At 39.9% G+C, this 20,503-nt stretch overlaps 1 protein-coding gene across 2 annotated transcripts in view; it reads right to left on the bottom strand.

Moving 5' to 3' along the window:
• Positions 1-268: 268 nt before the first annotated feature.
• Positions 269-20,503, bottom strand: part of LOC121360383 (polypeptide N-acetylgalactosaminyltransferase-like 6) — a 74,633-nt gene continuing 54,398 nt past the window's right edge. The window contains exons 5-7 of one of the 2 annotated variants that reach the window (XM_041480173.1): positions 17,512-17,628; positions 11,305-11,454; positions 269-345 (exon numbers count right to left, since the gene is read on the bottom strand). In XM_041480173.1, coding sequence (XP_041336107.1) covers positions 328-345; positions 11,305-11,454; positions 17,512-17,628 — 285 coding nt within the window. In that variant the 3' untranslated portion in view covers positions 269-327. Of the gene's footprint in view, positions 346-4,433; positions 5,412-11,304; positions 11,455-17,511; positions 17,629-20,503 lie in introns of those variants that run through there. The other variant, XM_041480172.1, reaches the window with a different exon arrangement.

Here is a 20,503-nt window from a genome sequence, read left to right as displayed (position 1 = left end):
CTGTACACTGTCCATTATATATATATCTCAATGTATTTCCCATCTGCTTCTCTGAAATGGATCATTCTGAGTTTTTCTACATCTTTTACTGAGTACAAGCTTTTCTGCTGGCCCACTTTGCAAGGCTCCTTCTTATTCATCTATTCCCTGAAGCACCAATCAAAGCGGCTGCACAAAATACACAAATTTCCCTTTGTGTATAATTAATCTACTGGACAGTGCTGTGGTAAACACACCTTTAGGTAACCACAAATTATTATTGTTTTAACCAGTGTCCTCTTTGCTCCCCTGTTGTCTGCATTGTTTTCTTAGAGCCCACTGAAGCACCTACTGCACTGCCAGGTCCTGTAAAAAAGAAAAAAATACTAAGATAACAGAAACCTTAGAAACAAGGCAAATCTTAAGGCATACCAGATTGCAATGTTTGAATGCAATTTTTTTCAGAAGCTCTTCCTAGATTTTTTTCTCCTCTGGCACCATGCTGTCCAAATGCTAGTAACACCAGTTTCAGAAGTCCTGCCCCAGGAGTAGTACCATTGATATTAATGATACACTGAAAGAACAGAAAACAACTTCACAGAGCAAATGCATTTTCTGAATGCTGCTGAAGCTTTGGAAATGTGATATATTTCTCTGAATTCCTCTAGCTAAACTTTCTCATTTGTATTTGTTTTTACATATATTTCTTACCTTTTAGAGATTTTTTCATATGTTCGGATTTTCTTAAATCCAGTGTATAAATCCAGTATATTTCAGAATCATAACAAGGAAATATGAGGAGAGAAATATATCAAGAGACCTAAGAACAGATTTGTGTATTACATGTGGATTAAAAAAAAAAATAAACCTGTCAGCAACTAACCAAACAAATTTACTACATTTTTAAAATTAAAAATCTTAAACAGAAAGCACTACAGTAAGGATTTAATAACTCTATTACTTATTAATGTAAAATTTTCCAGTTGAAAGATACTATCTTAGCAAACATTTAGTGAAGTCTTGTGGTAAACTAGACATAACAGAAATTTTTCTTTGGGTTTTTATGTTACCTTTTGGGTTACATTTCCTAATTTTTAAAAGACTTTTCAAAAATTTCAGAAAGGGAAAGATCCTGAAAATGTTATGTAAAAGCACTCTTGGATACTTGTGCTTTTTTAAAGAGAATATGGAACATATTTGGGAGGGGGTTAACAAAGGAATAAATGAACATTGTAATACTAGTATCCGCTATAAAAACTTTACTCCTGATCACCTTGTGTTGTTTTCAAGGGCTTTGAAATTATTTCCCTAACAACCCTGGTGGATTAAAAAAGAAAAATAAAACCATTATCATATTCCTGCTTTTTAACATACACGCTGTGTTCTCTTAAAATGCACTGGGTTATCAGCATTACAGATGCTCTTTAAATAGCAAATGGATGCACCCCTGGTGTCAGCCACACTGAAAGCTTGCCAGTACTTCCTTCCTAAAATGCTCCATCTCCAATCCATCCATGTAGGCTAAAAGTCTCCCTCACTCAGTTTCTTGCAGAAGTTATCAGTAAAAATGCAAATTAATTGTGACTATGACTTTTTTTAAAAACAAAGGTAACAACCATTCCTGCAGAAGTGCCACCTATCTAATCAATTTGGTCAAGCTATTTATACACGTTTCTTCTATGTGGCATAAGATTTCACTAAGGTCAATGGAGACATTGATGCCTGGTAAATTGCCAGTAATCAAAGGTTGTTAAGTGCTTGTCAGCTTCCTTTCAAGCTTAGTCTATCTTTATCATGAGGCAGACTTAGTTCAGCAGCTAGAGACCATGTATTCATAAATGGATCACAGTCAGGAATAATGCATTATATCATGAAAATACCCATACTGCTGCAGAAACATTTGTTCTAAAGCAATCTCTTTTTTCTGAAATAAGACTGTGGCCAATGAAGGTGAAATCTTGTCATGTCTCTGTAAAAAGGCTACTTTCCCACACATGAAAAGCTTTGTTTCCCAGCACCTCCTCTCTCCTTTGAGCCCTGTCCCCCAAGGCCTTTTAGCTTAGCTTAGATTCTGGAATATATGCAGGGAAAGATATGTTATTTTAGAGTTTTAGTTGCACTTGGAGTTTATTTCAGTTTTTCCAGCTGCCCTCTCCAGTTATAGTAGTTTGCAGTTTGCTGGCCACAAAAAAAAGGCCAGGTAACCTTAAATGGAAAACATTTAGAGTAGATGCTGATGAACTCTCTTAAAGATACAAAGATATTCTTTTCAGACATCTTGATTAAAGCCATAAAATAATAAATTGAAGAAAACTGAAGCAAGTCATTAGTTGGGGAAATCAGTATAGCTCCACTGAAATGATGAGCTGCATTACTTAATTCCACCTGTGCACTACATTTGAAATATGTCCAGAACTACCTAGTATTAAAAAAAAAAAAAAAAAAAATCTGTGAAGAAATTTCATAGTCTTTTGAAAATATGTGTCAGAGTTAAATGCTCCTGGAGAAATATCAGCAGAAGATACATCTCTCCAACCTATCAAATTGTTCATAAGTTTATTGGCTGGGAAAGATACGGTTGCAGGAAGAATTAAAGAAATTCTGAATGGTAAATTAGTAATAAAATACTCTTATCAGTGGAAGCCTTTGGAGAACACCCAAGACAGACTTGAACTGAAAGGTTACAAAAATCATTTATTATTAATAAAACTTTTGTTGAAGGAGTTGTGTGCAAGGACTGTTCTCTTTCCCCACAATATCTGACTAGCATCATATGGATTGCTTTCTGACAAAGACTGCTAGAGTTTACAATTTGTGATCAGCTACAAGTAAGTGGAAGGCTTCCTTTGGCAGTGTAAGGTGCTGTGCAATATGACTAAATGAGGGCTGTGAAAGGCATAGATTGTCTTTGCCCTAAGAGCAGCCTCGTTCCCATCAGACATCTCAAAATCAGACATCTCAAAATCAGACCACTAAGGTGCAGTCAGACACTGAACGATATAACCCTACCAATCTGTTCTGGTTTAGAATCCTCCTTTGCCTCTCTATTTTGGGCGTACAGTGTTGCTTCCAGGACTGACAGTTTGGGGCCAGTTACAATCAGCAGCTTGAGGGCTGCATTTATATTTGAGGCAGCCATTTACTTCTTTTCCCAAACTCTCTTTCCTTATGATAAGGCTGCAAATAAATGATGCTGCAAGCACTGTATCTGGGAAAGCTGAGAGTTTGCAGAGGATAGGCTGGTTCTGTGTACTGACAGCTAAACAAACCTGAGGTATCCTCATACCAGAGCCTTACTTCTTCTGTTCCTGAGCACACCATATCTTCAAATTAAATTTAAACAATACCTAAACAAGCTCACTTATTTTAAAATCATAAAATGACAACTCTGTGGACACGTTCCTTTAAATTATTTGAAAGATCTCCTCAATAACTTGTAGTAATTGCTCAATATATTGGAAATTTCACAATTTCCCAAGTGCACACATCCTGAATGCTACAGGACCTCATGCCCCTCCTAAAACTTTCATATGACCTGCAACTACAAGATGTTGCCATAAAATAGCACACTGGTACTAGAACCATCCTCTGGATGAAATCAATGCTCTTTGTGCATAAACACACCTTAAGGAGAAATAAACAAAACACAGTCACTGCACTCCCTTAAAACAGGGTAGATTGCACATCAGTATTTTGGTTAGTCAGCCACCTCACCAGCAATCAAAATAAGCAACTTAATTACAAATGGTATTTTTGGAACCTGAAAGGAGTTACAGCACAGAGGATGTGATCTATCTGCATTTATGGTGCTTTCATTTGTAAATTCACCTTTCAAGCAAAAGCCACATATTTACTTGATATAAATTTCTACTCACTCTTACCTTGAACAGTCTCAAAGTTATCAGTCATGTTCCACACATCAGTATGAACTGAGAAGAACCATTGGCACCCTTCCTAAAATGTTTCAGAGGCCTCTCTCTCCAACAGCTTGATGGGTCTGAGGGACCCATCATAATCCTCAGTGTGATAGAAGTCTGTGTTACCCTGAATGGTGCCTGTGCCTAAACTACCAAAATATTGTAATGTGTGACTTGCACTTCTTGTTTCCTCCCTCATGATATGTACAATACCATTCACTTGCTCACTGTGGAAAGTTCACATGATTTCCATCCCAGATTTCAAAAACTCCGAAACCACCCAACTGATTTCCTGTCAATTTTTCTCTCCACTCTGTGTCAAGAGCACTGCAAGATCTTTTAAGCTGCACTGCAGGGAGTCAACATGCTCTTAGGTGATGGCAGCATACCAGTATTAATAACCTAGTTCAGCATGCAGTATGCAATTATTTCCCACTCTCCTCCTGATTTTTTTCCCCAGCCTATTTTAATTTTAATTTATATGTTGGTAAAGATTCTACCTTTAAAAAAGACAGATAGTCCACAAGGCTTCCATTATGCTGCAGCTGCTGCTGTTATATTTGTCACTAAAAAAAATGTCACCTTGTGTGACAATGGGATTTGAATAACAATTGCTAAATATATCATATATAGAAACTTGATTGCTTTGCTTTATTTTTCCTGAAGGGGGAAAATGTGAGGGGAAAAACCGTACAGTTCATTTCATGCTTCACTACAGTGTAATTCTAGACCCTAAGATTTCAACCATTCCTATTTTGGTAATGAATGGAATGTAAAAGGGAGGTATTTAAAATTAATTGCTGCAGTTCTGAGGGTTAAACCTGCTTAACCCAACCTTTTATTAAGAGAATGTCAACAGAGCATATATCTTGTCTAGGGAGTGCTGGGACATCATTATTCTTCTACCAGCATGTTTAATTCTAAAACCTGGGATTTCTTCAGGTTCCTGTAGGCGTCATGCACACCATAAACCCATCCCAAATCATAGCATCTGTTCTGAGCTACTCACTACAGCAGGATTTGACCTGAGAAACTCTAGAGTTTTGTTTTACTTTATTAACTTGGAGTACTTTTAAACAGTTTTTAAACAAAGTTTTTCCCTTGACCAGCAAGGGAATTTTCAGCCTTAAGTTCTCAGCAGCATCCGGTGAGGCTCTTGGCCAAGTCCTCCAGATACTGTATATCCACAAGGACAGCCTGCTGGCTCTTGCTGTGGCATTTTCTTAATCCTCAGAACAGATTTCCTGGATCTAGGAAATTTAATTCCTGACTCCTTTGACCCAGATGCTGGCAAAAATGTAGTCTGCAGTCTGTACGTAAATATGTGTGTTCAATTTTTTTTTCCTTCTAGGAACTGGCCTTGCTGTTAAATTTTTCTAAAACAGTCATATTAATATGTTCAAAAATCCACTGTTGAGTTTCAGATAAAGGATCACATCTGTTCATGAAAATCTTCTTCTCAGCTGGGTTGCAATCTATGCAGCTGCTGCTTACCGGATGGAACAAAGTTTTGTCCTACAGGAATGAAAAAAAATAGAATTAAGTAGCAAATGCCAAATCATTGGAAGTGTTCTAATTTTACAGAACTCAGATTAAAAGGGCCCTGTTTGAAATGACTTTGTGGTCTCTGCGCAATAACCTTGTGTAATAACAACAGCTATTATTAGAAAACTGTAGAGAATGGAATTTTCTTCCCTTGGGCTATTATCTTTTATGAAAATGGGGATTCAAGAAAGAGGGAGATATCATCTGGTCTTTGACTAACAACAACATAATATAATGAAAAAATAGAATGTCTTTTAATATCTTTGCATAACACATATTTGCTTGAATGTCTGAACTTGAAAAATGGATTTGTTTGGGTTTTTTTTAGAGAAATCTTACTCTTGACAGGATTGTGTTTCTTGGCAGGGGGAGCTGTAAAATCTTCAACTTGGTGAAGATGTTAAAAATGAATTATTAACTGAAGTGGTGGACAGATGGACACAGGATTGATGTTCTCATCCCATTCAATGTCTGTGGCCTTGCTAAGACCAGCCACTGAAATACACTCTCTCTCCTAATAAGATGGAAATCCTAACACTGATTTAGCTCCATATGGAGATTTTGTGAGGGCAAGCATGGATTAAGTTGCTTAAAAAAGTATATTTATGATGATCAGTTTTATTAATTTTACTTCACAAAACTGGAGTGAATAGTAAGTAACCTGATGTGAATCTTTGTGAAAGCAGTCAGTTGAGCAGGTGGTGAGTTGTGTAGTTTCAATATACTTAGTTGATGTAGGCAAGTGTTTTGAGAAAGACAGATGTGGGAGTCATTAGATGGTTTGAAAATTTCCAGGGACTATACTGCATCTGTTGAAATAAATTTCATATTACTCTTGGTAAACCACATTCAGGCTTTTCCCCTCCATGCTGATGATTGCCCTGACGGTATTTTAATACTAATCCAGGATATGCCTGTTGCCCAGTTTGTGAGAGGGAAAAAAATCTACTTGTCAAATTGCAATTGATTAAAAACTGACACAAGTACTCTGGGTGCTGAGCAACAAACATAGAAACTTCTCTTTAAAAATACCCTACATTCAAAATAAAAAAAAAAAGTACGACAACAAACAGAAACTGCAGCTATTTAAAACCGCTTTGAAAAATTAAGGTTTTTTTTTAATTTAGGAAAGATTAAATTCACTAATTTGTGGTTTGTGAAAAAATGGTAAAGTACAATGCCTCTTTTTAAAATTAATATATGCAATAAAGAACCAAGTCAAAAGAACCTTGTGCTCTGTCTGAGCACAAAGTGTTGATGGTGAGAAGGTGTTACACCTGCCTTTCACACTGTTTTACTTTCAGCACTGGCCTTTCCCCAAAAGCAGTGGATGAACACACACGCCCCCACCAGACTGAAATTCAGAGGGATGCCATCAAAGCTGACAAGACCAAACCAAATGAGCAGAGGCCTTTCACTCCTGTTCTACAAGGAGAGCAGGCAGGATGCTTCAGCTTGCAAGAAGGGGATAAGTGTACTGTGTACAAAAGGCTACTGTGTCCCTGCTAGGAGGTGGGCCTACAAGAACTGCCAGGCACCCTAGGGGGAGGTGCAGGCACCCATCTGCACCTTGCCACCTCCTCCTGTACTAATAAGAGCTTGATGGAGTGGCACTGTCTGAAGTGCCATAGCCACTACTGTGCCATAGCCACCCTGCCTGATGTGGGACCTTGAAGGAAGGGGGCATACAGTTTTTATGGCAGTTTAGCTGGGAATGAGGGCCAGCCAAGATATGAGGAAGTCAAAGCTGGAATGCTAGAAGCTTTAATAAGATAGCTGGTACAAGAAGAAAGGAAACAGCTTCAGCACAAAAAGCTTGCTATGAAAAACACTCCAGCCTTTCCAGAAAGCTGGCAGTCTTTCTTACAGAAATATCACAGGCAGGCAATTTTTGAGGGAAGCATTATTGCTGCTTTTATTTAGAGAGTCTGGTTATTGGAAAGAAGAGTGTCTTTTAAGAATAGGGACAGAGTTACCACTCTAGAAAACTTCTGGCTGACTTAGCAATATATAAAGGCCTATTAATTTATCGTCTCAAGCTTATGCTGATTTAAGGTCAAAGCCTGGTGGTATTATCTTCCACCGGATTTCAGTGGAAACAGATTTAGGACTTCAAGGGGTAGTTGCGTGCATCCCAGAGAAGAAATTTACAAGAGAAATAAGTAAATTCCTCTTTACATCAATATTGAGAAACCACAAGCACTCTTGTGGAGAGATTCTAACATCTGAAAACAGCAGAATATTTTTTCCCCTTCTGCATGAAGGAAAGCCTGAAGATTATTTGCAGAAGGAGAAACTCCTCCATACGATAATTTGTCTCGACAGTTCAGGGGGGTTGGTAATGACACACAGAGCCTTTCATTTCTTATAGGTCACTGCTGTAACTATGGCCAAAGTCAAGAGCAACTGGAAGTCATTATCAGCTGGTAGCTATGGTAGTTTATCTGAAACTGTTGGTAGCTCCAGTGCAGTTTCAGCAGGACTGAAGTCCATATGATAAAAGCCACTATCACTATGACATGTCTTCGTCTTTCTGAGGGGATAATCTACACACCTCCTGCATGACAAGTGAACTGACTCTTATAGTTTGTCCCTGCAGCTGTCAGGACACTATGAGTAAACTCCTGTCTTCTGGGCACAGTTTTTGACGCTGTCAGTCTAGCATCTATCATAATCACTAGGTTCAGGGTAGAATTACCATATAATGAAATTGATTTTGCACAATTGTTTCTTTTTAGAGACCTACTAAATCAACCCTCTCTTGGATACTTCTGCTCTACAAATAGCAGTAGTGGGCCTGTGGCACATAAATTGAATCATACTTTATCAGAATCAGTGCACTCCCTGTCAGTCCAGAATGATGCTACATTGAAAACCAGAGGCGTACTCCTTCACTATGAGGAACAGAAATTTGTAGGCACTGCTCATCATTGGCTCTGGCATGCTTAGGAATATCAAACAGAGTCAAAGAAATGGCTTTAGCTTGGGAAGCTAAAGCTATTCTCCCAAACATCTAATAATTACAGGCTATTTACATTTATCTATCTAATATCTTACATTGCTCCAATATGGTGCCAATATTTTTTGTCCTGGCATTACTCACATCCTATTTACAACCCACAGCAATGTTTGCCGTACTGCTTGGATTTATTCTGCTCCATTGCTTCTTACAGGGTTTTCTCAAAGGTATACTTGGCTGTAGACCAGTATTTCAGATTGGTCCTAAGAAAATTGATTACTTAATATTGCAGACTTACAAGACTTCAAATAGCTGCCCAGATGTAGTTTAAACAGTATGGGAATAAGAACAGTTTTCTGACACGTTTATTAGTGGTAGTTTTGGCTTCATTCATGTGAAAAGAATGTGGTTTGCATGCTCTGAGACTGCACTGCAATGAGAAGCAAAGTGCACATAATGGGCGTGGGCTGCAGATTTTTTCCAGAAGAGCACTCCTCACCCAAAGTAAAATATTAATGTATTCTACTTGCCACTAAAATATTTAAACTGTTTTTATTTGCCAGGATCCAAAACCAAGGCTGTTATGATTTCTATGCTATAAGTATATGGAATCTGAAAATAGTGCCTGGCTTCAAATAGCATTTGCAGCACTTTGTAGTCACTTCACTGCCATAACTTTTTATCAGTGACTCAAGATGCAAATGATCATGAGAAGAGACTCATCTTTAAATTAATAAAAACCTCTTATCTTCTAGTTTTATAGAAATAATATAAGAGCTTGATAAGAAATACTTCATATTAGGCTTCTAGGCTTCTTGTAAGACATTGACAAGCAAGGTCATTTCTCCTAAAGCATGAGAAGAATTTTTGGCAGGATGGATACATGACCATTAGGAAGCTACAGTGTCTGTAAGTGGTGCAGAGAACAGAAGAGAGTGGCTGACCGGCTCTCTGTTTTTAAAAGGAAACACTTATTTCTTAACCACATTATTACTCTTATTTATTTAGGGTGCAGATTCAGTAGCGTACCATTCCCTAGGTAAAAGGCTCTAGCAGAGATCAGTTTTTGTTTTATAGGGGGGAAAACACTACAAGTTCTATTGCCAAGATGCTTTCAGAGCTGGAAAAGGATTGTACCACATATAAGGTTTTTGAAGGTGTAGCTATACCACCAGAAATCTCTAATGTAAATCTGCCCTTTACATGAGGAAATAGATTATAGGGCACATTAAAAAATACTTACTGTGTAGCAAACTAAAACTAAGCTAAAAGAAAACCATGTATATATAGTTCTATTATTCCAATGCAGTTTCTCGACTCGAAGGTTTATGCAAATTGACCAGGTTGCTGTCAGGCTGGAATTATGGTTAAGAATGTGTCAGTACTTCCATCATAACAAAACTTTGTGATGTTTCTTGCTGTGATGGAAATGCCTGTCTTGCATTGAGAATTTTTATACGAGCCCTGTCAGCCTCGTGGAAATTAAAAATGAAGCTGTGCAGAGAATTTAATAAAACTTACACTGTGTATTTTTTCCAAATGTCATTTTTTTTCGATGCCTGCTATATTCTGTCCTCATCAAAGGTGATGAGCCTTACAGAGTGTAGCTCCAGACCTGCATTTTGTCTTATGAACCGGCTATATTGAGCAACAATGAAGTGCTAAGAATATGAAAGCTTTTTGATTTGCAGCTTGGGTAGGCAAAGAGATAAATTGGAAGGGTTTTGAAGGCAGAAGGGATTATTAAGGCATTATAAAGTCAGATAGGCAGCAATACAACCACCACAATTTACATCCTCTAAATATCTGCCCCATACATTCTAACTTTCTTACAAGTAATATCTCAGCTTCAAAGGGATTACATTTCTGGAAAATCTTATGATGGACCTCGACTTGCAACATAAATAAGGTAAAAAGGCACAAGCTAATAAGTAGGCACTCAGAAAAAAAGCATCAGAAGAAACCTGTTTTTAATGGTTCTGAATTAGTTTTGTACTATATATATTTTTAAACTAGAAAACAGTATTGAGGTTTATCTGGCAAAGACCAGTTCCTGGTACTTTGTTTCCAGCTCAAACAAGGTGAAGGGCAAGGCACAATGGTGAAAGAAAACTGAAGCATGTGTGAGAGAAATCCTCAGCGCTTTAGAGAAATCCTTATCCTGAATGGAGTACATAGTGTATTAGTGAAATCTTTAATCAAGACAACTTGCTGATAAATTATTAAAAAACCCTAACAACAACACCAAGTCAGTAGCATTACCAGGACTTTTTACCACAACTGAAGCTCTGACAGTTTCTAGCTTGACCTCCTGTTTTCAGTGATTTATAAAAATGGGCTGAAATTCAGCAGATCAAAGTAGTGTCTAAGCTGCTTATCTTTAGTTTACAAACTCCTGCCTCCTTTGGGCTTACAGCAGTGCTTTTAATGTTGGGTGGGTTTTTGTTTTTGTTGGGGTTTTTTTGTTTGTTTGTTTGGTTTGGGTTTTTTGAGGGAGATTTTTCTGCCACTTATAATCTTTAAAATGTAGTAAAGTACTTTTAACTTATGAGCAGCATGTCTTGTTGCTGTCACATTGGATGAAAATATTTCCAACAGTGCCTCTGTTAAAATGACACAAGCATCTTGAAGCGCCAGAATGGTAAAACACCTTTCAGGGAACAGATCCAATACAGACACCCTCTGAGCTGGATCAGATCCATTTTCATTTAAATTTGACCTAAATATCTGAATGCTCAAAAGGAACATGAATATGTTTACAGAGATTACCACAAAATTAAATTGGAATAGGATGTGGTGGATTTTAAAACAGAAGTGCTTTGACAAGAAAGCACAAGCCTGTGCTAAACTGAATACAGGCTCAAGACGGTCTGAACCTCCGAGATGCCCCACAGTGACTCTGACCTTCCTATAGCTCCAGTGCTGGTTTCCCTTCATGCCATGACAGTCATACAGTGTGACAGGGCTACTGTGCGAGATGGCGTCGAAGCAGAACTTCCTGGTGTGAAGTGGCTCCCCAGGGCGGATGTCTTCTCTCCAACCAAAGGTGAAGAGCTGGGAAAACAATCAGGCAATACAATCACATATTATTAGTGAGAAACATTTAAAATAACACACAACAGCTTAATGCAGGATTCCCTTTTCGCACACCTCAGATGCTGGTTAAATGAAGTCCTGCCTGTGTACGATTCAGTGATGCCAACTGCCTTAAAAGTGCATCAGTGGCCATGTAGAATATACCCCAGGAAGGCACAATCTCGATGTCAGGGAAGGAAAAAAATCTCTAGTGACACAGTACTGCAGAGAGGAGGAGGGATATGCTGCATTAAAGCCTTCAGTTACCCATTTAAAGCAGCACCTGTGTGCACTAGGACTTCAGCTCCCTAGGATTCAGAAAGCTGCCGCCAGTGATGTTCCTTTAGCTCTCATTTGGGTCTGAACAAGCTGCCCAGAGAGATTTTCCCATCACAGCCTCTTTCCTATGTTTAATGAGCAGTTTCCTTCTGTTTATAAGGGACACTGTTACCACAGCCTCTCTCAACTGTCTTTTTTCCCCAAACAACACATGTTAAATGATCTTCATCTTTCTACTTTGGAACCTGTGAGCTACAGGCAGCTTGTCAAAGCCCTTTTTCTCACTGCCTGAGAGGAGTCATGGAGGGTCACAGTTAATAGAGGAATCCTTCTCAATTAGACACCAGCTGTCTGAAGTGATGCTGTGACACTGCAGTCTTTCAATCATCAGATGAAGGTGACAGTTCTGACAGCATCAAATTTAAAGATGTGGAGTGCATTTTCCTTTCCATGGACCAATCCTTGCAGAAAAGAGGTTGCAGGCTGTAAATTACTACCTAGAAGCTCTGTCAAGAGCTGTGAAGTTATTTTATTTTCTTTCTTTTTTTTTTTTTCTTTTTTTGAGTGAGTGCTATTCTTCAGCTTTCTGCATGACTTTTGATTTGCCATAGGAAAAAAAAAAAAGAAACTAGCACTGAGAAAGTGAAGCTCTCTTCAAATGAGCAAACTTTGCTAGCAGAAACTGTTCAGCTGAGATGGTTCATGTGCAACTGCATGCAGGCTCATTATCCAGAGAAGTAGCTCCCCAGACTGAGTTCAGCTCCCCATGCTGAATTCAGACTGTCTCCAACACCTCATCTCAGCTTCCTTTTGGCCCTTATCTAGCAATTGGCTACTCCAGTGTGTACATTCCCTGATAGAACCAGCTATAAACTGAAGCTTAATAAATATCATGTGGGTCTGATCCTGAACAATTCTGTAGTGGTTCCCAGGTTTTGACCTTTTCATTGCTATAGTGACCTTCTTTCCACAGTCTTTCTAAAATAAACACCTCTTAAAAATACTGCATCTTCAATGCTCTTCCATCCTCTGGACACCACATTTGAAAGGTGTTACTGTCTCTCTTGGCTTGTAGGCCCTAAATACAAGCATATATCAGAATATTTATCTTTTTTCCCCCTGTTTCTTACTGTAAGCCCTTGTTTGCTCTGTTAGCTGCTGTTACTCCCTATTTATATCTGCATTATAGGTTTTCTAGAGAGTATTTTCTTAATCTGTCTCTGTGTCCTGCTTATTTGTTCCATCTCCTAGACTGCATTTTACATTTATCTACAGTAAAATGCAGCGGACAGCTTTAACCTCATTTTCAAAGCAATTCCTCCTTTTCAAAAGGTTAAATCTTTTTCCCCTTTTCTTCATGTTTCTTTGAAACATCATCATGGTCTCCCTACAATAACTTATCATTTCACAAGCAAAGACAGAAGTAAGATTTGGTACAGAAAAAAAACTATGCTGCTGTTTCTTCAGGAAAAGAGAAGCCTAAAACAATTTTCCTTTAACAAAAAGCCAACAAAAGCCATTTTCTTTATCTTACCCTTTACCTTTCTACAGACACATAATAAACCCAGAGTTCCAAGTGATGAATAGCAAATACCTAGAGGAATGGTGTGGAACAGTGTTTCTGTGATATTCTCACTCTCATTAGTACTACTGCAGAAAGAGATTCTATTTCAGGACCAGCCTCATCTTTCCCAGTGGGTGGCTCGCCAAATTTCTCATTCTGTGCATGAGCTGTGAGCTGAGGGACCAATTCTTGCTGCTCTCTGGACCTTGGCCTGAGGACTAGTACCCCACTGAACGCATCGGTACACCTGAAAGAGCTCAAGCCAGCCCTCAAATCAGATCATACTGTTCAAAACTATTCCTTTGCTCTTTTCTACTCCTCTGCAGTTTCTGAAGACTGCCAGGGCTGTGTCCTGTTTTCAAGTCAAGACATGGTAACAGCAGAGGGTTTTTATTCCCTTCCACTGAAAATTAAGATCTGTGTAATACTAGATATCAATGTTTAGACTAGCTTAGATTCTTATTCCTCCTTCTTTATCCTCCCCCTTTAAAAAAAGTTTTATTTTTAAATCAACAAGTATGTCTTCTACCTAGTGATATTATAAAACCAACCTTTTTAGGCACAGAACCTCAGTTTTAGGACTAAGAGAGAGAAGAGAAAAAATCAGAAAAAAGGTTTCTACTTCTCCATACAACCAATTGGTATTAAGATCTTGCAATTACAGACACAACATGAAGGTGTACAATCTTTCCAATCTCATAATTCTAAGCTTTCCTCTTTTAAACAGCAATTTCCCTCTAGTTAAAACTGAATCTGGCCAATATAAACATTATCTCCTTGCTGCATAATGTCCAACAATGCTACATGTTATTAGCTGGAGCCCAGAGTATATCATGTTCTGCTTTGCCAGCACTTGTCACTCTGGATTTCGTTGTTCCTTTGTTAGGAACAAACTGTGTCAGATTTTACAAGAAATGGCTGAGCCTTTTTGTACCCTTTTTGTACTTCATTCATTTCTGGCTGCTTGTTGATTTGAAACAAGGCTGCATGAAATTCCCAGACACATCATTAACAAACAGCAGGCTGATTCTTCACCTGCAACACATGGGGTTGCTGTTCACTGTTCCCTGCGGGACCCAGAAACCCTCTGTCCTGGCTCAGTGCACGCTCATTCTGTTCTTTCACTCTCTCTCATACCAGAGTCTGTAAAACACAGCCCCATCCTCTGTGTTTGCAATCAAGCAACCCCTCAGCCCGCATGCTTTGCCTTTTCATGTAGCCGAGCCCTGTCACGCAGTAACTGGGAAATGCAGCTTTCCAGCTTCATTTACAATTGGCACAGGGCCTGAAGAATGATTGCCTGATAGAGCCATTGGCCTGGGACTGTCTACAGGACAAAGGCCCTTTTGATGCCATTAATGCTTTCCAGCTTGGCAACGTCGCTCAATTACTCGCTGTCTGGCTGGGGTCTGTCAGCTGGCACTGTGCTTTGACTGTGCCATTACACTTGAGGGGACAACGTGTACTCCCATCCAAAGATGAAATGCCATGTTTCAGAGCTGGGCTCTAGCTTGAACTATCCCTCCAAGTAGAGAAGAAAGAGCTGGGCATTGCTGAGCCATGTTAGAGATGGTGCCTGTCCACCCATTCCCTGGCAAGGCTGGGGAACTTGATAAGAGACAGTGATACTTGTCATTTTCCTTTGCTGTTGGTTATCAGTCCAGCAGAGTGTCAGTTTCCCCTGAAGCCAAAAGCTAGCTTTGGAAAGACAGAGATGGATGAATGCAGTGCCATGACATATCCTCCCATCACTTTTCTCCCCCTCTGGTTCTCAATTTTTTGGGAAGTTTCCCAAAACCACAGTGACACATCCTCACTTCTCCCCAATCTCCCATTTACCAGAAAGCCTGCAAGCACCTTTTGACTGCTGCATGCCCAGGGGCTTGCACAGCCCTGAGGTGGAGGGTCATCTGCTGGGGTCTGCTAAAGGGCTGTGCCCCTGGCCTGGTGGCTGAGACTGTCAGCTTTTAATTCCTGCCCTGGTAACATGACATGAATCAAGCGGCACAAAGGATGATCTCTGGCACTGACGCCTGCTGCACTGCTCACGCTAAGCTACTATAGCTCGCCACTGAACTCTGCAAATTTATACCTGAAATTACAAGTCTACCTCAGCATCAATCCATGCTATTTGAAATATAATAAAATACTTCATACTTTTATTAATACTGCTGGTTTCTACTGGTGTACGCAGAACTCATCGAGGCTCAAATTCCGTGAGATCTAAAGAAGGAGGAGGAGCTCTGTGAGGCTGGCCCGGGGTTTGATGCCCCACATACGATTGTGACAGCAGCGCAGGGCTGGCCCTGAGGGGCGCTGGCCCTGAGGGGGGCAGGCCGTGAGAGCGGCCGGCCCTGACGGGCGCCGGCCCTGAGGGACACTGGCCCTGACGGGTGTTGGCCCTGAGGGACACTGGCCCTGACGGGGCGCTGGCCCCGACGGGCGCCGGCCCTGAGGGACACTGGCCCTGACGGGCGCCGGCCCTGAGGGACACTGGCCCTGACAGGGCGCCGGCCCTGAGGGCGGGCGGCCGAAGCCGCGGCGGGCCCGTTCCGCTGGGCCGCGCTGCCCCCTGCCGCCCGCCCGCCGCACGGCAGGGATGAGCCGCTGCCGGGAAGTTTTCCGCGCTGTGCGGCAATGCCAGAGGATGCGCTGCTCCCCGCCAGCCCGGCGGAGACGATTCCTGCTGTCCCTGGGGCACACGTCGAGCACCGAAGTGCTTGAGGCTTCCCAGCTCTGGTTCTGGGATCTAAGAAGCTGTATGGTTGAACTGCCTACAGATTCTAATGAAGTCACTTTGTGTCCTTAGCAGAGAGGCAGGACCTTTAGATCCAGTCTGATCCCAAAGGTTGCAGCACCCTGGAGTACGCTGAAACATGGATTGCTCCCTAATAGCTTTCTCCCTTCGTGTCATTTCCCATTTGTTCCAGCCTTTACTCTTTCAAAAGATATTTCAAGTCTCCCTTTTCTCTGCTAACATTTTTTTCTTCTCCCACTTTTCATCCAACTTTTTTTTCTTCCTTTCTCGTATCTGGCAGCATCAGCATTCCCTCCTCCTTTCTTGAGGAGGGTTTGGGGCTGTGCAGATTTTAAAGTCAGAGAACACTGATGGGTTTAGTCTGGACCATACAATTTCTTTCAATTAACTCCCTAAATTACTGTATGTCTTTCAGAAACAAAACAATTATATTTATCTAGTTTTGGCACCCTATCCCCATGCAGTATCTTTGGTAGCTATCTGAAGAAGTCTTCCTTCAGCCACTCCATTTTTTGGGCCATGTTGTCATTTACCTCAGCTGAGAGACTCCTTCAGCTTCTTGGTTTCATGCACTTGCAGCTCTCCTCCTGCATTTCTCAGTATCCTCAGAGCATGCTTTTTTGACCTCAGCACTTCAAATACCCCTCAGAACTCCTCTCTCTTGAGCTTTTAAGTTTTTACAAAGTGTCGTGTGACTGCCAGGCCAATTTTTCTCCTCAGTATCACAAATCTTTTACTAATCTTGGACCTTTTCCTGTGAAAGACTTACTCACTAAATTTGCTAATAAACGGTTAGGTTGTACTTTTCATCTGGATTCTCCTTGCTCACATTGGCAAGACCCACGGCCTGTAAGTCATAATCCCTTTCCTATGGCACTCACAATTAGTAAAAATTAGAGCTCTTTTCCTCCCTACTCCTGAGAACTAATAGTTTTCTACCTAACCAACCTAAATAAAAGCGCTTTTTGAGTCTTTATAATTCCTTGTCTTTTGAAATGCTTTTTTGCTTGCTTCTACCCATTTATCTCACTTATGCCTCATATTTGTTTAAAATATAATTCCTTACTGAGATAAAAGCATAAAAACAGACAATGACAGGAGCTGTGAAAGGCCTGGTACTATAATTAAAATATTTTCAGGTAGCTCAACCAAAATCAACGTGTTTTCATGACACAGCGGGGGAAAATGGGGCCTCAAAAAGATCTCTGGGCATTGCAATTCCTTTTGGAAATGAAGACAGCCCAGGTGGCTGTTGGAATTTTTGAAGTTAAGAAGTACTTTGTAAAAGCCATTAAGGTCAGTAATAATTCAAAAATTATTTCTACACTCTGTTTTACCTTAAGAAAAGGAGAAGCCCTGAGGAAATGTTTAAAAACTGGGAAAGAGAAGCAACAATGTTACCCTGATTTTCTCTTTCCACCATTAAAATAAATACCTGTTCATGTGACCACGTTCGTTCTGAGCCGTCCTTCACACAGATGTCCAGCCTCAGCTCAGTCCCTGTGGCTCCATGTTTGCTGTCCACACACAGGTTGGCTGCCACGTTTCGAATCTGCAAAACCAAGCAGCAACATTTCACATCAAACTGGGCTGCAGAATGGAGCCTTCAGCATCAGGGGTTAGGAGGTTAGCTCTGAAGGACTTGAGATTGACCATCGGTTTTGTGAAACTGGTAAGAATTACTTTTCACAGAGTAGAGAGCTGTATCCTGGAATGAACTACTCTTTATAGGAGCAGCTGCAGAAGAAGCAAAGTTTGAAATATTCTGCTTAACAAATGAAAGGTGGATCTTATGAAATACCTTCATGCAAAAAAGACTAAAGAGAAAAAGAGTCTGAGAAGTTCAAAGCTTGTCTGACTGCTACATCCATCCTATGAGAGCAAGAGAGATCAACAGTATTAGAAGGAACTGATTCCTGTATGAGTCTCTCCCAGGCATGGGAGCAGTCAGCATGCATTAGAAATTCAGGCATGCCCTGCTCCAATCCATGCTCTTACTTTGACACAATAACACCATTGTAGATAAGGTCACACATTACTCCCTGAAGTGCATAAAATTAAAAAGTACTTAACAAGTCTGCACTGAAACTTAGGCTTTTAAAAAGTACTTAACAAATCTGTACTGAAACCTATGCTTACTCATGGAGGTTCCTCCTGAATGCCTCCTGCAAACACTGCAGTGTAACTTGTTCTTAAAAGGAAAATCTTGTTCTTGAGGCTGAAGCCACTGAGTAACAATTAATCTGTGACTATCAATCATACCAGTTATGTACTACTGCTGACATATAAATCTTCTCTGACACATTGGCTTGAAAAGTAGATTTGCCCACTGCCACCAAAAAGAGCAAAATCCTAACTTTGTGTTGCAAATCCATGCATATTTCTCCTTGAGTTCCTTAGCTGGGCTAGTTAAAAATCCTTCAGACACCTTCATAATGAAAAGGATTTCTTAAAAAAAAACTTACCCTCTTGATGAGATAAACAGAAACCCAGTAATCAAAGTGCATCGAAACATGCACAGATTTTAAATGTATAATATATAGAAAGCAGGTGCACATTTTGACATTCTGGACGCTACTTTGATCCTTTTTTAAAAGAAAGCTAGATGCTTTCTAGAATGGAGATACAATTGAGTAGTCTTTTGTGCTTTTTCATGAAAAATACTTTAGAAGTCACTGCTGTTGCCATAATATGACTAAAAAATGTACACATTGCCACTGCATACCTCACACACATCCTAAGGATGGAAAACTTCACAGCATTGCATAAAACACTGAGAGGAAGGGAAATCCTTGTGCATGCAGGACACATGCCAGAGCTACTCTGCTCTTTTTCTGCTTTTGCAGGAGTGGGATCCAGTCTATTAACCATGCTCAAGAAAGATTTACACAGACAGGAAAGCAACAGGTAGTGAGAATATGTAAAAAACTGTAAAATGTAAAAATTCTCAGGAAAGGTTTCAGGAGGTGCATTTGTTTCGCTTAGAAAATTGCAGACTGGGCAAAAGATGGGGGAGCATCAGTTTGAACAATTGCCTCCAGGAACCTTTGACCAGAGCTCAGAGAAGCATTTAAAAAAATTTTGGACCAGCCCAGTCCTAGCACATTTTTTTCTTTTTTCAATACAATAAAAGTTGCTAAAAATGAGGTAAAACACTAGCTGTTCATGCATGCAACCAGATACAGAAATCCAGCACTGGGCAGACCCACAGAAAAAAAGATGAAAGGTAATTAGTTCTCAACAACCTTCATTTCCATATTACCCAGCAAAAGAGGCAGGAAAGAATAATGAGGGGAATAGAATTTAATGTCCTATTTTTAAAGTTTCATGTGAAATACCTCCTCGAAGTATAATTTTTTTGGAGAATGTTCAATCATTTCTCAAAGCACTTAAATTTCCATTGTATAGATAAAGATTTCTGGTCTAATAGAAAATTAAATGATACATCAGTTCAGTTCTTACAGCATGCAAGTTAATTAAAATGGAACTGCTAACAATTGCCATTAATAATTTGGTATATTTATGTGATTCAGAATTGTAAAATGACAGTGAATACACTCTACATCCAATTAATGCTTATTGCATTAAAAGGCTTTCATAATTTTGTCTTGATGGCATTGCTCCAGTCTCTGTCATTTGGACTGTGCAGTAAATGTGTTCAGTCCATTTCTGGAAAAGGCCTGAGCTGAAGCTACATTTAGTTCATTCACTGCTGGAATCTGTCTCACATTCTTTATTTCCTCCCTTCTTCCCTCTACTCCTGAAAGGTTTGCTTGAGTTTTTGCCTCTGTTCTTTGCAGCTTACATGTTAGCTCATCCTTTTTTGTTTCATCCTTCCAGCTGCAGAGGGGTCATGGTTTGTTTTCTGTTTTCTTTTTGTAATAAGGCGTTTCAGTCAAGTCTGTGCTTTTGTTCTCTGGCATTTCTGTGTGGCCTTGGCAGTTGCTAGAAACTGAACTGAGCCATCATACCAGAGCCAGAGCCACAGGAAACATTCTGCCAAGCATCACCACCACACAGCCTGCAAATCCCCTAAGATGCTTCCATGGACAAAGGAAGGAAAGCAGAAACACAGGGGTATTTTTCTTCTAATTTATACACCAATATGCTTTTGAACTGCCTTGTCTCCAGTCACACAGCACAATGGATTTAGGATTTTTAAGGTTATGAGTTATAACTAGAAAACAAATTGCTAGTGGCCCTAACATGTTTCCAACATTCCTATTTGTGCAATTGTAAGACTAGGGATGAACAGGAGACAGATTTTATCAGCCATGCAAGTAAGCCATTGAGTTGCTACATACACAACTTTTTTGCTCAGCCTTAAATGCCATCATTTGTACACACAGATAAGCATACAGGAAAATCATGCTTCCCAGGACTTCGATGTATGGACTGACAAGGTTGGTAAGTGGTGATATTAAAGG

Source organism: Pyrgilauda ruficollis, unplaced genomic scaffold, assembly GCF_017590135.1.
Source record: "Pyrgilauda ruficollis isolate IOZ18807 unplaced genomic scaffold, ASM1759013v1 scaffold5, whole genome shotgun sequence".
NCBI classification, from domain to species: domain Eukaryota; kingdom Metazoa; phylum Chordata; class Aves; order Passeriformes; family Passeridae; genus Pyrgilauda; species Pyrgilauda ruficollis.
Note: the sequence above shows the minus strand (reverse complement) of the source record. Positions and strands in the feature narration are given on the sequence as shown.